At 31.1% G+C, this 16,859-nt stretch overlaps 3 protein-coding genes across 11 annotated transcripts in view; 1 reads left to right on the top strand and 2 right to left on the bottom strand.

Annotated features, from left to right (window-relative positions):
- Window positions 1–4,617: 4,617 nt before the first annotated feature.
- LOC140675835 (uncharacterized) lies at window positions 4,618–7,201 on the bottom strand. 2 transcript variants are annotated; one of them, XM_072910449.1, is made up of 3 exons: window positions 6,225–7,201; window positions 5,987–6,094; window positions 4,618–4,945 (listed from the first exon to the last, which is right to left on the bottom strand). In XM_072910449.1, the coding sequence occupies exons 1-3, from the start codon at window positions 7,134–7,136 to the stop codon at window positions 4,811–4,813; spliced, it is 1,155 nt and encodes a 384-aa protein (XP_072766550.1). In that variant the 5' UTR covers window positions 7,137–7,201; the 3' UTR covers window positions 4,618–4,810. The 2 variants fall into 2 exon arrangements, with proteins under 2 accessions (XP_072766550.1, XP_072766549.1); XM_072910448.1 differs by lacking the exon at window positions 4,618–4,945 and having other exon boundaries at window positions 5,624–6,094.
- A 2,568-nt stretch (window positions 7,202–9,769) lies between these two features.
- LOC140675841 (uncharacterized) lies at window positions 9,770–10,862 on the bottom strand. The gene is made up of 3 exons (XM_072910467.1): window positions 10,530–10,862; window positions 10,258–10,417; window positions 9,770–9,961 (listed from the first exon to the last, which is right to left on the bottom strand). The coding sequence occupies exons 1-3, from the start codon at window positions 10,746–10,748 to the stop codon at window positions 9,828–9,830; spliced, it is 513 nt and encodes a 170-aa protein (XP_072766568.1). The 5' UTR covers window positions 10,749–10,862; the 3' UTR covers window positions 9,770–9,827.
- A 2,532-nt stretch (window positions 10,863–13,394) lies between these two features.
- The window catches only part of LOC140675822 (uncharacterized), a 37,397-nt gene continuing 33,932 nt past the window's right edge, over window positions 13,395–16,859 (top strand). For 5 of the 8 annotated variants that reach the window (XM_072910424.1, XM_072910423.1, XM_072910422.1 and 2 more), the window contains exon 1: window positions 13,441–13,769. The gene's annotated coding sequence lies outside the window, so the exon portion shown is untranslated. Of the gene's footprint in view, window positions 13,770–16,859 lie in introns of all 8 variants that reach the window. The other 3 variants (XM_072910426.1, XM_072910430.1, XM_072910425.1) reach the window with 3 other exon arrangements.

Below are 16,859 nucleotides of genomic sequence, written 5' to 3' on the forward strand. Positions count from 1 at the left end.
TGCATTCCTGAGCCGCGTCGTTAGACTTTCTGAACTCTCGTTGATCGTCAAACAGACAGGAAGCGGATTTCGACTTAAAGCATCGACGTGTCTCATGCTTTGTCCTGATCGGTGCTCTATGGAATATTGGAATTCCTCTAATAACAGCGCCCACCGCGCTACTCGAACGCAAAGGTCCTTTTTGCCCATCGTCATAGTAAAAGCCTTACAGTCAGTCACAATCTTGAAACGTATACCCAATAGGTATACTCGAAATCGCCGAAGAGCTCTGATGATAGCCAATACCTCGAGCTCGTAGCTTGAATATTTCTCCTCCGCCGGTGTGGTTTTACCACTCGCGAAATATACCGGATGTAGAAATCCATCGTCTTCGTCGCGTTGCAAAAGAATGGCTCCGTAGCCGTACTTTGATGCGTCAGTGTGGAGTTCCGTCTCAGCTTCCATTCGGTATAGATTAAGCACAGGTCGGCAACTAAGATGTGTCTTCAGAGACTCAAACGCCTCTCTTTCATCAGTATCAAAACTGAATTTGGCGTCGGCTCGTAAAAGGTTTGAAAAAGGTCGTGCGATTCTCGAATAGTTGGCAATAAATTTTCTGAAATAGCCCGTCCCAGGAAAGCTTGCACTTGTCGAATATTCATTGGTTCAGCAAAACGTTTGACTGCCTCAATTTTTCGTTCTGACGGCTGAACAGTACCATTTTCAATGATGTGACCCAGGAACTCAACGCGTCTCTTCAGAAAACAGCACTTCTTCCAGTTGATGTTCAGACCAGCCTTGCTTGCTATCTCAAATATTATGCTTAGCCTTTTCAATCCATCTTCATGGTTGTTAGAGAGGACAATGAGATCATCCATATAGGTTAAAACTATTCCGTCTCGAATGGCGTTTCGAAAAATTGCGTTCACGTACCGTTGGAAAACTGACGGTGAGTTGCACAGACCAAAAGGAACGCGCAAAAATTCGAACTGTCCGTCGGGGATAATAAATGCTGTATACTTTATACTTGCGGGTTCAACTGGTACGTGGAAGAAACCATTTTTTAGATCAAGGGTACTGAAGACCTTCGCGCCCTGCAGCCGGTCCAGCTGGTCTTCAATTAGTGGCAACGGGTATCGATCTTGGGCAATCTTCTTGTTGAGGAGTCGGTAATCCACACATAATCGATGCGTTCCATCCTTCTTTTTAACGAGCACTACAGGGCTGGCGTATTCAGATGTTGAGGGTCGGACGATGCCTTGATTTTGCCACTCCGCGATCTAAGTGTTCACGATGTCTCTCTCGGCAGGCGCAAGACGCCTTGCTTTTTGATACACCGCTGTATCATCTTTTAATACGAGTCTCATGGTTATGGTCGTCTCTGTCGTCTTATTAGGTTTGTAATTTTCGATCCACGCCGCAATTCGCTCCTTCATATCTTTGTCTTCGATGTGAGAAAGATCAACCTTTTCGACATCATTTTCATCAAGCACATTAATCTGTAGAATCTCGGGTAAGTCCTCGTCGTCGGAGTCAATGTAAATCATACCCTTCCTTGCGTGAAAGTTCCTCGACCCTAGAAAATCGGCTCCAATTAATAATCTTTGGCGAGATACAGCATCTGCAACAACACGTATAAGAATTGAGAAATAATGTCCGTCTATTGTAATCTTCGTCTGAAATTCTCCCATGGCTGTGTGGGCGGGTGAGCCCATTCCTGTGAATCGCACTTCGGTCGGCTGAAGGGGAGGGGAACCTATTTTTGTGTATTCATCTTTGCACATTAGGGTCAGATCGCTTCCGGTGTCAATAAGCGCTTCGATGTTCTTGTCCAAAATCGTCACTGTTTTCGAATACTTCTTGTGCGGGATGTACGCTGCTGCGCAGACTTCCTTTATTGTCTCGTTTTTCTTTGGGCATTTCGGCGCGATGTGTCCATATTCGCCACAATTGAAACATTTCGGTCCCAATCCCTTCGAGGGACATTCCGCGCTCACGTGACCTGACAATCCGCAGTTGAAGCAGCTTTTACGATTTGTCTTCTTTCCATCGTTGACAGACTCATCCTTTTCGGCCTCCGCGCGCTTTCCACCACGCATAGACTTCGTTGACATGACACTTCGTTTTTCTTGCTGTGTTGAACTCGCCGTCGGTTGCTCCCGTAATGTTATCTTGTCGAACGCATCAATTAGTGATTCTTTAGTCGTGAAGCACTGTATACGCGCCTGATTGCATAACGCTCGGTCGGGAATTCCCTCGATTAGATAATCTAACATATCGTCTTTGTCAATCGGTACGCGATTACCCATTATAACTTTATCGTGCGCATACTCTCGAAATGTTTCGCCCCTCTTCCATACTCGGGTCTCGAATCTTTTTCGTAAATCAATCTTGTTCTGTTTTGGGCGGTACATTCGTCTTAACTCGTCCATGAGTTCATCGAAAGTCATCGATAAGTGTTCTGCTCTTGAATGCAGCCACTCAAATGCTTTTTTCTTGAGCTTCATTCCGATCAACGTCTTCGCGGCATCGTCTGCTAGTTCGTATGTGGTCTTCATAAAACTCACTTGTTTTTGCCACACGTCGAAATTGTCGGGCGTACCGTCGAATTCGCTTACCAATTCGGCGATTGTTTTTATGTTCATACTTGATAATGGACGCGACATCATCGCCGCCTCGCCTCTTTGCTCTTCGCGTGTTTCCCGCACTCGCGACCCCCTCTCTGTCATCACTGCACATTCATTTTGTCGCAGTATTGCGATCTCGCGTCGAGCGATTTCGAGTTCGCGTTGCATCAACTCTCTTTCGCGTCTACCGAACTCGACTTCGCGTTCCCGTCTAAGAAGTTCGAGCTCTCTTTCGCGGTCGGCTAGCTCTTTCTCACGCGCACTGGGTTGAACGTCTTGCTCACATCTAACGTCTTCGGCATCTCTCACGCTGTCGTAAAACTCTTCTCCACCGCTGCCGGCTTCTCACTCTTCATTTTCGTCGTGGCTCTCTATCCACCTGCCTGTCGGATCGTTTACCATCAATCGATTAATAAGATCGGCCTTCGTGCCGCCGATGGCTAATCCATGTGCTTTGGCTTTACTTCGTAGCTCGCTCAATGTAAAATCGGTCACCTCCGGCATGTTGAAATTTTGATCGTCTCGACTCTCTATAATTCGTCGTTATTTTCACGTCGATGGTTAACGTACTTCTCGTTTTATATATTGCACAATGCCCCGTCTAAGCGTTGTCCAACACCGTCGTTTTTGTCGAAAAGCATAATGTCTTCGTCGTCTTTTGTCACAATGCACGAGGCCCGTTTGACTCGCGATCCCAGGTGAGCCCCCAAATGTGGGATAATATTTTCTTGCTATCTATTAAATAGTTAAACTATCCCGAAAGAAAAGGGACACTAATCAAACGGAAAATTAAATCACCTCAAAAAGAAACCTCGCGATAAAACTGCACACACACTAATGTCTTAATGTCTTCTCCTGATGTGTCATAATATTTTTTTTTTTGCTATTCAATTGTCGCGGACTTATGTCGCGCTCTCATGTATGCATACGTGCGTCGCGCATTTCGCTGCCAATCATGCATCAATCATACGTACACACCAATCACGCGTACATAAAACAAATGCATCTTCTCTTTCTCTCACACACACACACTCTCTCTCACATTTATATAATCTGTTAAAAAATTAATATAACCTAATTCATAAAATTTACCTCTATGTTTTTAATATTTAAAGTAGCTTTTTTTCCTTTTAATGCGTTAATATTTAATGCGTGACTTTTTTTCTGATGCATTGTTTATGCTTGATGTGGTCCTTTTTTCTACTGATGTGCTATTCCTTGAAGCAGCTATTTTTTCTTTTGGTGTGCTAAATGATGTAGATAAAATATTTTGATGGATATAATCTTCATGACAGATATCATCAATGTTCTCATTTTCTTTCTCATTTTCATCTTCGATGACTATTCTTTCAGACGCACAATCCATCTTTACATTATCTGAAAAGCAAAAAATAAAGAATAAATTATTATTACCATATATGTATAATAATAGAATAATAAAAAAATAAGAATTATATGTAGTGCTTATACATTCTTTCTCAAATACTGCTGTGCTGTCGAATGGGCAATCAATTTCGACATCTAAATTTGCATTTGTTGCATCCATGAATGCCATCACTGGATCATTCGGTTGTACTGATGCAGGACCTCCACCTGTCATAAGCCGTTCGTGCCGCATTGTCGTATTTAATTTTCGTTTTCTAAAATAATTAATTAATAATATAATTATTATTAAAATATTATATAACAAGCCAAGTATATAAAAGTGTATATAGGAAGAAGAATATGTGTGCACTTAAAATAATTATATAACCTCATCATTAATAAAATTATTAGTAAAATCATTATTTTTACCTTTGTTTCATATTATCCCAGCATTTTTTCAACTGTTTGCTAGAGCGAGGCGTACATCCTTCGCTAGCAAATTTTTTTGTGATTCTTTCCCATGCATCCACCTTATCTTTTAGATCTGAAGCACCTGTCTTTTTATTTTCGATAGCTTTTTTTTCTGAAACAAGCTGCGCCAACAGCATTCTCTCCCGTTCCGTATAATGAACATTTTCATTATTATATTTGCAATGCGATCACAACTTGCACAAAAAATAATAAATAAATATACTTTTAACTTAACTTATTTGTAACTCAATCACTTGAAAGTTTATATGTGAAATTAGTTGCAGGCGCGTAAAACAATGTTGTCTCTAGTAAATCCCTAAAAATCCCTAAAATATTCTTTCCTTTTGGAAGGAAGACTCGAGATTCATCTATGAAATAAGACAGCCTTGGAGATTCAAAGAATTCTTCATTAAGGTTTCCTCCACCCTTGAGATAAGGACTATGAAAACTGAACGGACTGAACACATACTCCCATACATCATATATACCGTGATTGTGAATGGCTGAAATGAAAACATTAATTAAGAAGAAAGTAGCGCGCATATTTAATATAAAATTTTGTTATTAATCAATTTTCCTTTTAAATAAATAATAGAAATTAAAAATAGTAATAAAATAGTGTCGTTTTTTTATTAAAACAAAATAAATAAATAAATTTATATGAGTAACAAAACAAAATTAATATATAAGTAATTTTTATTATGCATATTATATATGTATTTAACGGCGGGAGGGAGGGAGAGAGGGAAAGAGAGAATTTTATATAATTTTATGTGCATGAATGAATTATAGAAAAAAAATAAAAAGATTCTCGATAAGGAGTACAAAATACTTTATTATTTATTTCATCAATTGGACAAGTTTTTAATTCAGACCATTTATTTCCAACGGTAATGTTAAATAATTTAGAATCTACTGGATAATTAGGAAGACTATTTGGATTTATATTCGTCCTTGCATAATGGATTTTTTATTATATTTATAAATATTTTCAATATGAAAAATATCAGTATTTTTTAAACAACAAAAACTATCGGACTCTTTTTTTACTGAAAGTTTGAATGTTTTATATAAAATAGAATCATATACTTTTTGTATTATTTGACTTTATAGAATTATATTGTATCAGTTGAGGTTTTGAAAAGTTATGTTCATAATATGTTTTTTTATATTTAGCACGTTCCACTATTCTATTATGTAATTGATCTATTATGTAATTGTTCTAGAGGCTTTTCTGCTTTCTTCAATTGTCTTTTAATTTGATATAAAAAACTTTCAAAAGGAAAACTACTAAATGAATCTAAATGTCCGAATTTTACAACATCATTAGGTAAGTGTATTAAATTGTGAACATTTGAAACAATAAAATCTTTTCCATATAATACTTTAGAAGTTTCAACAAAATAAATTAACAAATTTTTAGCATATTCATTGTTGTTAATACAATCATTTTCATGGCATAATATTCTAATTGCACAATGTAGAAAATTAAAATGTAATAAATAATTTTGTGGTAAATAATTTTGCAAAATAACTGGTCTTACATATAACAGAAATAATCTTAATTCCGTTGCTTTCCAACGTTCCAATTCTGCTACGTGTCTTCCATGCAAAATCACTTGGTACCCATGGAGAAATATTACATAAGGATTCTGAAATTTCATGAATAATTTTAAAATTAAATTTAATTGCTTTGTTTTTTCCATACATAAAAGTTTGAAGCATTCTTTTAACAACTCCAAGACAAATTAAATGCATATAATCTAATGGAAATTGACTTACCATTCCCAAATTTGCTCTTTCAAAAATTGATCTTCCAGTATGATGTTCTTCATTTTCTTGATTAACAAAATTTTCATCTGTCCTCAAATTTGCACTCATTTCAAGAAAAATCATTCGATGATTATGTAGATCACCTTCTTGCATGCACTTTGAACAACCAAAATATCCATTAAATGCTTTAGTACACTTCACAAATGAACGAGCTGGAGAATCACAAATTACACATCGAATTTTAACTGTAAAATATTTTCCATTAAATTTAAGTCCTTTTTCTTGTAAAGAAATGTACTCTTTAATGAAATCTTTTAGAAAATCATTGGGACAATCAGGTTTACTGTAGCCATGGTACGTTCCAATAACAAATGGTTCACAAATTCTAAGATATATTTCTCCTAATATTGGATAAAATTGGCTTTTCGAACTTTTCGTTAAAAGTAAACCATCAATATTTATGTTTATTTCTAAATTCTTAGGTACTATATTCAAGCGTACAGTTTTTAAAATATCTATTAAAGCATTTTCTAATCCATAATGAAAATATTTCCCACGAGGAACTTCACGAGTAACAGTGTGTTTAGGCGTATTGAGCAATGTTCTGGAATCAAGTGGAAGATCTTCTAACTCCTTCACATTTTTAATATTTTTCAATATTTTTAATAATACTCCAATAGCTCGATGAGTAATATTGTAATCACATATCCATTGGTTTAATTGTTCTTTAACGTTAAAATCATTTTTATTTACACTTATTCTATCGTCATCTATTATATCATTTAACTCATCATCATCATTAATATTTTCAATGTAATAGTTTTCTTCATCATTACTACTATTAGTGTCAGTACTGAAATTAACATTTTCATCAAAAATTTCATTATCTGAAAATAAATGCACTATTTCACTTGAACACATTACTTTATTGTCACCTGCTTCATCTTCTACAATATCACTTTGTAAACACTTATTGCAAGCTTTAAGAAGCCTTCTATTTTTTTGACTCGTAGATAAATTTTTTAAATTTTTGCGTAATGACATTTTTTATTATTTGAAAATATTAAAAAATATTAATATTTAAAAACTACAAAAATTAATTAAAAATTAATTTTAAAAATATAAATCTCAATAAAAAGAAAATGCTAATAAAATATATGAGAGGTTATACATATATATATATATATATATATATACCTCTCGTTTATGATTTATTTTTAAGGCTCCTGAGTAGTCATCGCGGCCATATTGAAATTGTGACGTCACAAGCGAGAAATAGCGAGAAATGACACCCTAATTTATGTTGCGACTGACATGTAAATAAAAACATATTTCAACAAAATAATACTACCAATCTCTTCAGCACACTTGTAAAAATGGACGGCTGGTAATCCTTTCTCCTGACAATTGATAAATAACTGTAAATTGAGTCCGAAATGAACTCTTGAAATGCGGAAAAACACGCGATTTGACAGCTGTCGAAAGGAGAGGAAAAAAAAATGTTACTTTACACAGTTTATTCCTTATACAGCTTGGCAGCCGTCCATTTTCACAAGTTTCATAAATACGTTGCACATCACAACACTAGCAAAAAGCAAATAATTACGACGTAGATCGCAACATAAATTGGGTTGTCATTTCTCGCTTCTGACATATTTCCCAAAAGAGAGAAAGAGACAGAACTATATGTCGCCACTGTCGACATCGAAGTTCTGCGGCGAGAACTCAAGAGCCTTAATGTGTATTTTATTTTTAGACTTTCAATACTTAACTTTTATATAGCGTACTCCTTTTTTCTCTTCTATTTTTGCCAACTATATACTTTGACTCCCACAATTTCGATCTTTTCTCTAAAATAATATGCGTAACGCCGCTAAAAGTATATATTCTTCTTTTTCTTAGGCTATCCCTATGTAAATTAGAGGTTATATTTTATTTATACGCACACACGTTTTTTGAACATCTTGCGAAAAGACAATTTAATAATATCATTTTCAAGAAAAATTAATGAAGTCTTCAAAAAATCCTCTTAGAGAGCTCTTCCTTTCAAGACTCTAGAGACATCTTTAAACAGAATCATAAAAAGCTCTTTTGAAAGACATCTTACAGAAAGATAACTCATTGATATCTTTTAAAAAAAAATTAAAGAGTTCTTCAAAAAGTCCTCTTCAAGAGCTCATCCTCTCAAAAATGCTCACTGGGATTATACCCCCACTCTAAAATTTTTGTCGTAGGATTAGAGATTTAAGGGGAAGATTCCGAACCGAAAATGTCGTAGAATAAGAGGTCCGACTGTATATGAAATACACATAAAAGTTCTCATAATGTACATTTCATATATTTACTAATGGTACTCATAATGTACGTTTCGTAAAATTACAGAGATGGTACTTATAATATACGGAACTCAGTTAAAAAATTATGAGGTCCGGTCTACATAATATACGTTGCGTATAAATTATTATGTGGACCGTCCTCATAATGACGTTTGGTCTATATAATATACAGTTGTTCAATGAAAATGTCCTCACAATATACATGTATATATGTGTGTCAGTTTATTGGTACACTTCCCAAGTAGCACGTATTCGTTTTAAAAAACGTTTTTAAAAACGTTTCACAAATGTTTCTGCGAAACGTTTTAAAACCGGCTTTCGAAAACGTTTTTGATTGGTATAAATGTCCACTTAAGAAACATTAAGGGAAACGTTATTTTCTAACAAAAAAAAACGTTTAAGAAACGGTCAAAATACCGTTTTCTTTCCTTTATTTGTGAAAAATTTGTTTATTCACAGATTCAATAAAATAATGCATATATATATATATATATATATATATGCATTATTTTATTGAATCTGTGAATAAACAATCATATTTATTATATATATATATATGCATTATTTTATTGAATCTGTGAATAAACAATCATATTTATTATATATATATATATTAAATTTAGTTCAATTTTATTAAAAAATATATATATATATATATATATATAAATAATGTGTATATATGTGTGTGTGCGTGTGTGTGTATGTGTGTGTGTGGGTGTGAACGCATTATTTTATTATTATTTCATAAGAAAACAAATCTTTTTCACGCATAAAAACTGTTTTTTTCTTTTATAAAATAAATATATGTATACAATATGTTCATATATAGTAGTTTATATTGCCTGTATATTATAATAAGATTATAATCAAAAATATATAAAGTACAAATCATAATAAAGTATTTTAAAATAAAGTTCTTATATAAAAAAAAAACATTTAAACATATAATAATTATACCAAAGAATGAAAAAAAAATTAACACATACATAAAATGAAAAAAAATTGACACATTTTTCCAGGAATATAACTTTTTTGTCTTGTATACTTATTATGTTTAAATCTCAACATAGAACAATTTTATCTTAAAATTATTTTAAAATTTAATAAATGTTAACCTAATTTTAACTTAAAAAATAAAAAAAATTACAACAAAATTAAAATTTAAAAAAAATTAACTTTTTTTAATTATTCCAAGAATATAATTATTTTGTTGTACTTATGTTTCAATCACAGAACTGTGTTATCTTAAAATCTAATAAATCTTAACTTAAAATTTTTATTCTTGTTGAAAAGTTCTTCTTGCTTTAATTTCGGCTAAAGTAATACGCATAGAGGATAGCTTCAACCAATCTTTGATACAATTTTCAATTTTGTTGACTGCAGCGTTTGGTTCAACGTTTCTGACAGTAGCTGTAAAAAATTTATAAATTATTATACATTATTATTTTATATATAATTATTAAACATAATAGTTTTATAATAACTGTACAATATCACACACACACACACACACACACACACACACACACACACACACACACATATATATATATATATATGTACATATATTTATGTGCATGCGTGCGTGCGTGTGTGTGTGTGTGTGTGCGTGTGCGTGCGTGTGTGCGTGTGTGTGTGTGTGTGTGTAATAATTAAACATATTTGCTAAATGTTATCAATGCTGGCTTCAAAGACAAAAGACAAACCTATGATTAAATCTTTCGCTTTTAAAACTTTGAAGGCTTTTTTAGGTACTCTTCCTGCCCAATTAAAGTTTTTAGCGTAATTATTTGTTATTATTTTTTCCAATGTTCTTCTTGTTATCTGTGCAATCGTTGTACCACCTGATATAGCTAAAATCTGTACCTTTAAAAGAATAATAACACATTAATATAATAAAAAAATATGGATTAAAAAAAAGAAAGGAAAATAAACAGAATGCAAAAATATAAAAAGAGATTTAATGAGTTATATTTACCATGTATTCAAAATTTTGTTTTGTTTTTAAAAATCTTTCAATATTTTCCAAATTTTCATCAGTGTCAACTGGTATTTCAGGAACATCCTCCACATGGGGTATTCTCGATGGTCGAAAATGTGCTGTAAGTTGTTTGACCATTGGAAGAAGCAAGTTCATAGAAGTTTCTAAGTTCACTAATTTTGTTAGAACAACGTAAGAAAAATCTAAAAATAACATGCTATGTTAGAGAAATTTTTTCTTTTAAAAAATATATATATATATCTAATTATTTTGATGTTGATGTACATCATCATCAAAATAATTACGAAAAAGTGTAATCTTGAATTAGTTTTTTATTCCACAAGAGTAACTCTTAACTATAGAAATGTAAAAAATAAGATTTAAACACAAAAGTAATAGAATATAGAAAAGTTAAATAGTAAATAGTAAATGCTAAACTAAACAATATATAGAAAGCAGCATAATAAATAATTCTTTTATATATATATTCTATTAAATATATATATATATATATATATATATATATATATATTTAAGTCTCGTTTAAAGCCAAAATAATGTTGATGCAATCAGGCCTTATAGAAACGTAAAAAATACGTTTCTTAAACTATGGTTTTAAAAATGTTTCTGTTGAAACGTTTCTTATTGGTGTTTGACGTTTAAAAAATATTGGATACGTTTAGAAAACGTTTATAAAACGAACCTGTGCTACCTGGGTTCATTGGTATACATCACTTAATAAAGTACGAGACATTATTGCGTATAATCTTCTTTTTCATTTTGGTAATATTTATTGAAGTAATATACGCATATATATTTTATTAAACTACTTTTTTATTGAAATTATTAAAACATTAAATTTTATGTGAAATAAAATATGCATTTTAATTCTATATATACGTATATATTACTTCATAATATATGCTAAAGTGGAAAAAGATCACGCGCAGCTAATAATATGTAATAAAACATATTAATAAATCTATTATATGTTTCGTATTTTTAAGATCCACAATTATGGATCTAGCACGGACTCGAACCATCGGTCGTTCTACCGTGGCATGTGGCACTAGCACAGATCTATTAATCTGTGACACTGGAAAGTGGATCCAACCACGTAGTTCCGCCGGCCGTAAAATGGATCCAGTTAGCGCCACTGTACGACGGGGAAAAAGCGTTCCCTAAAAAACAGCAACATGTATCTATATATAGTCGGACCTCTTACGACATTTTCGGTCCGGAATCTTCCCCTTAAACCTCTGATCCTACGACAAAAATTTTAGAGTGGGGGTATAATTCCCCTTTCGCGGTCGTAGCATGAGAGGATTTTTTGTCGTAGGATAAGAGCACAGACTTCTATACTATAACTAGACCGCTAACTTCCTTATATATTAGACCTAAAAAGTGACCCCGAAAAATATGTACATTAGTAGGATAGAGAAAAGGAGGGGATAGATATATAATATGGCTACTACAGAAAACTCGTGTGTGAGTGACATTGCTTTAAATTCAACCAATCAGCGTGACTGTCATCCTACTAATGATGACGCATGCGCATAAGTTTTGTACATACTTTTCGGTGTTATGTACTTTGCCGGAGTTAGCAATCTAGTTGTATATAGAAGTCTGTGGATAAAAGGTTTCGTAGGATAAGAGGTCCGACTGTATTCAGATCCAAAGAATGTTCTTTCCTTTTTGTTCAGATTAGCGGTTCAAATTAAGGTGGAAACACATAAAATTGCAGAAGCCGTAAGCAGAAAGCAGATACCATGCGCATGCGTACGGTATCTGAATTTCCAATCTACACAAAAATACATAAGCATAGCTACAAGCCACAAGTATAAATTCAAGAATTCAATGATACCCCCACTACCTTCATGAGCAGTCTATTCTAGTAAGTCTATGTTAGAGAGCCTATAATCCATAGAGATATAAGAATCACAGACTTTTATATATAACTAGACTGATAACTACGGCAAAATACATAACCCCGAAAAGTATGTACAAAACTTATGCGCATGCGTCATCATTAGTAGGATGACAGTCACGCTGATTGGTTGAATTTAAAGCAATGTCACTCACACACGAGTTTTCTGTAGTAGCCATATTATATATCTATCCCCTCCTTTTCTCTATCCTACTAATGTACATATTTTTCGGGGTCACTTTTTAGGTCTAGTATATAAGAAAGTTAGCGGTCTAGTTATATATAGAAGTCTGTGGTTTCCACACAACACATTTCAGACTGTCATAAATTGCGTTCTAAGTTATTTTCAAAATTTGCGACTGTACGTTTAAAATTTAAAAATAAGCGTAAAATTGTATTAAGTAATTGAATATATTATGACAGTAAATCTATGGCGATGCATTATTCGTTTAAATGAGTTTAGTTTATCTTTTTTTTTAGTTTTAAATGAGTTCCCAAGTAGCACATGTTCGTTTAATAAACGTTTTCTAAACGTATCTTTTCGTATTAGATACGTTTGGAAAACGTTTATAAAACGAACAGTGCTACTTGGGTTTTGTTTATGTATTTTTTAGTTTTAAATGAATTTATCTATTTTTTTGTTTCAAATGAATTTAGTTATCTATTTTTATATAATATAAACATATGTTTAACAATGTGCAATATATGTCATAGTCCGATCTTATATTTAAGGTCGTCTTAAGATCTCGTTCAACCAATAAAATGATGCTATGCGGTTATTTGATTGGTTGAACAGGATCTTAAAACGATCTTAAATATAATATCGGACTATGAATACCGACCATAGTCTCTAATTCAAATAATACAGCAGAGTTTTGCATTGCCACCACGTGAGGTCTCCAAGATCGACTTGGAGTCTGCCAGTCACTCGTCATTCCTGTGACTGTCATTCCTTCAGTATGTGTCATATAACGTTGTGAGTGAGTTGAGTCGAGATTGTAAAAGGAAATGGACGATGGTGGGTGTGTAGTGCTTATTTATGCGGTGAGTTGCATGCGATGATTAAGTCGAGATAGCTCATCATGTGAACGATGAGGTCCCATCGGTATTCCCATGGTGCGTGAACGTAACACTCGTCTATCCCCTCGTTCTTCTCCCTCTCGTCGTATGTGTTTTGTGCGATGCGAGTTCGAGCCATAAAAAGGAAGAGGTCCCGCTCCGCAAAATCGCTCTGCGAGAGAGAGATCATAGTCTTGTAATATCGTCAGTCATACAATTATACGCAGCGTATGACGCAGCCTTTCACACACGTACGTATGCATCTCACGCACACCTATCATGCATACCTATAAATTTGTGACGTTCGTAAGTGCATATAAATACACAGATTCGATTACACATATATTCATTGTATTAAATGTTATATGTATTGGCATTAATTACGTCAATTTTTATGTGCCCTAAATGAGCTTATGTATGTGTATACGTTTATATAAATATATTCGATTATATATATAACATGTATATAAAATTATATAAGGTACCCCTCGCAAACGTTTGTATGTCGGAATATCTTTTTAATAATAGACTTTTAGATGTCGACTTTTCGCGAAAATATTAAGGTATTATTTCCTAGATATAAATGAATGATAAAACAGTTCTTCGCGAATTAAGTTTTGAAATATCAAGTGGATGACAAAATTGCATCGTTTAACTAATACTAGATAAATGTAATCGGATATCACATTATTATTAATATCAGATAGAAACATCTAACATTAGATTATTTAATATTAGAAATATCTAATACTAACCTCAGATAAAATTTTAATTCAAGATTTAACTACACAAAGATAAAAATTGGAATGTTGTGATAAATAATAATCTCTACAGTTTTGTTATATAAAAATATATAAAAAATGTGTTCTTTGTTAATCTTTCCCATTATTTTGGTGTTAAAGTGATTATTTTCGAAAATATAATGATGATTCAAAATAATGTACAAAATTTTGTTTTTCAAGAGGGACTTATTCTGATTAATGTTTCTTTGATCTAGTTGGAATTGTTTACAAGATATGAATAATTTCTATTTTTTTAAGATTGTGTCATTTCTAATAAAAAAATTATGAAAAAATTATAGATCTATATTGCATTTAAATAAAAGTAATACAAAAAACTCGACAGTGCCTTACAATATAGATTAAAAGTTTTTAGAAAGAAATAAAAGTTTTTACATGTGCTCTTATAGGAAAATAACATTGTTACTGTAAAAAACAATTACATAAATTTTAAATTTTTTGTGAAAATACTTTAAAAGATTAAATTGATTTATACAAAGTTTTACTATTGCAAATTAATTTTTTTATAAATTATTAAAATCTACTGGAATTTGAAGTTTATATTTTTGCTGTGAAAATATTTATATTTTTTTCAAGTTACAAGGCGTATTTATATCCATAATTTTCCGAAAAAGCCAAAATTGTTAAAATTCTACCTTCTAAGAATATTATAATAATAAAAATCAGAAGTAACAGCAACTATATATAATATTATATAATATAAGTAAAATACTAAGTATAATATAAGTAAATTAGAAGTGACAGCAACTGTAATATAACTATAAGTAAAATAAACTATAAAAATATTTTATTAGGTCAAATATATGTTCTTTAAATATTTTATTTATACATACATCCTTTTATTTTTATTTAGAAGGTATAAATATTAATATTGTCAATTTAATTACTTTTTTGCAAGGATTTATTTTCTTATTTATTTAATATGCAAATTTAATATGTATATTGTTGTTACTTTTATATTTTGTATGCATGTTTTGACATGTTCTGATAATATAAAAGAATTTCCTTTTCTTCATGATTTTATTTTCATACTTATGTACACAATAATGAGATGAATTGATTATTATTAATGTAAAAGGAACATATATATATAATATTGTAAAAAAAATTCAACTGCACATTGAGATATCTATGCAAAACATGGATTATTAAAATTGATTAATCTTTTTTTATTCCATAAAAATGATGAAATAAGACTATTGCAAAAAGTAAAATTACTTTCTTCCGGAGTACTTTATTTTATGTTGGTATAAACTAAAGACCCAAGCAAAACATTATCTATCTTTGTTTAACTGTCAGTGAACAATGAGGGTGGAATGATTCTACGAGCATGCAATCGCCAAGTGGAACATAGCCTTATAAGAGTCATGATATAAGATAGCCATTTTTGATTGGTCCACCATTTTTCGTCAACTCCCACTTATATTTGAATCATCTTTAAATTTGAACACATAGTTAAAAGAGAAATATTGTAAAGATATTAAAAATATCTCTTTTTTTTATAATTAATGTTTAAAAACTAAAATATTTTCTTTGTTTTAAATATTAAATAACATTTAAAAATTCTATGTTACTTAATATTTTTCTCAATTTACATACAAATAAATTAAACAAAATTTAAGAAAAGAAAAATAAATAAGTAAAAGTTGTAAGAATATTATTTATATCTTTCTAAAATTTAAATAAATTATATATATATATATATATATATATATATATTGATTTTCTATCATATATTTTTTATATATGTTATAAATATATATATATATATTTTTTTTTTTATATTAAAAATCCTTAATTTAAATATTATATATCTTTTTATAATTTTTACCCATAATTTACGACAATCCATGGCAATCTAAACTATTATTTGTAAAAATGGAGCTGCTAATTCAATTATTTTTACAATGACTTTTATTAGTGAGCATAGTACATTAAATCATCATAGTACATTAAATTAGAGAATGCAACAAGAGAAGACAACAAGAGAAAATAAGTGTACATATATTTCTCTCTTTTTCTCTGTCACAGGATTTTGACGAACCTATTATTATGTTCGTTACTTATTAGTATTCAAATTTTCCTAGTTCTTTCAATTTTTTACTGTTGATGTAACACTAATGGCTGAATGAATATATTCTTTTTAATTAATAGATTATAAATTTAAATATTTTTTTTCTTTTTTATTTTTTTATTAATTTTTTTCTATTTTATTTTTTTTCTAAGTTTTAAAGTAAAGTTTGATCTTAGGATAAAAATTTTTGATATTATTTTATTATATTCTATGACAACTTTTTTTAGTAATTTTGACATTACCAAAGAAATGACATAATAGATAAAGTACTGGAAATTTCTAACAAACATTCCAAATGATAGTTTTTCATATAACATTGAGCAATAATAACATATATTTGATACTATAGTCATAAATTAGTTGATTCACTCTCATGATGAACTATAAAAATATTTTGTCATGTGTTATTTTCTCTTTCTGACACATGACAAAGTATTTTTATTGTCAACAGTTAATTAACTATATTA

Source organism: Anoplolepis gracilipes, unplaced genomic scaffold, assembly GCF_047496725.1.
Source record: "Anoplolepis gracilipes unplaced genomic scaffold, ASM4749672v1 Contig21, whole genome shotgun sequence".
NCBI classification, from domain to species: domain Eukaryota; kingdom Metazoa; phylum Arthropoda; class Insecta; order Hymenoptera; family Formicidae; genus Anoplolepis; species Anoplolepis gracilipes.

Excerpts from the sequence above, each read along its gene's own strand:
- LOC140675835 (XM_072910448.1), bottom strand. The coding sequence starts at position 7,136 with ATGTGTTCAAGTGAAATAGTGCATTTATTTTCAGATAATGAAATTTTT. Across the intron at positions 6,095-6,224 it reads AAAGAGCAAATTTGGGAATG|AATCCTTATGTAATATTTCT; the intron begins GTAAGTCAATTT and ends ATGAAATTTCAG.
- LOC140675841 (XM_072910467.1), bottom strand. The coding sequence starts at position 10,748 with ATGTTATTTTTAGATTTTTCTTACGTTGTTCTAACAAAATTAGTGAAC. Across the intron at positions 10,418-10,529 it reads AACAAAATTTTGAATACATG|GTACAGATTTTAGCTATATC; the intron begins GTAAATATAACT and ends ATTCTTTTAAAG. Across the intron at positions 9,962-10,257 it reads AGCGAAAGATTTAATCATAG|CTACTGTCAGAAACGTTGAA; the intron begins GTTTGTCTTTTG and ends AATTTTTTACAG.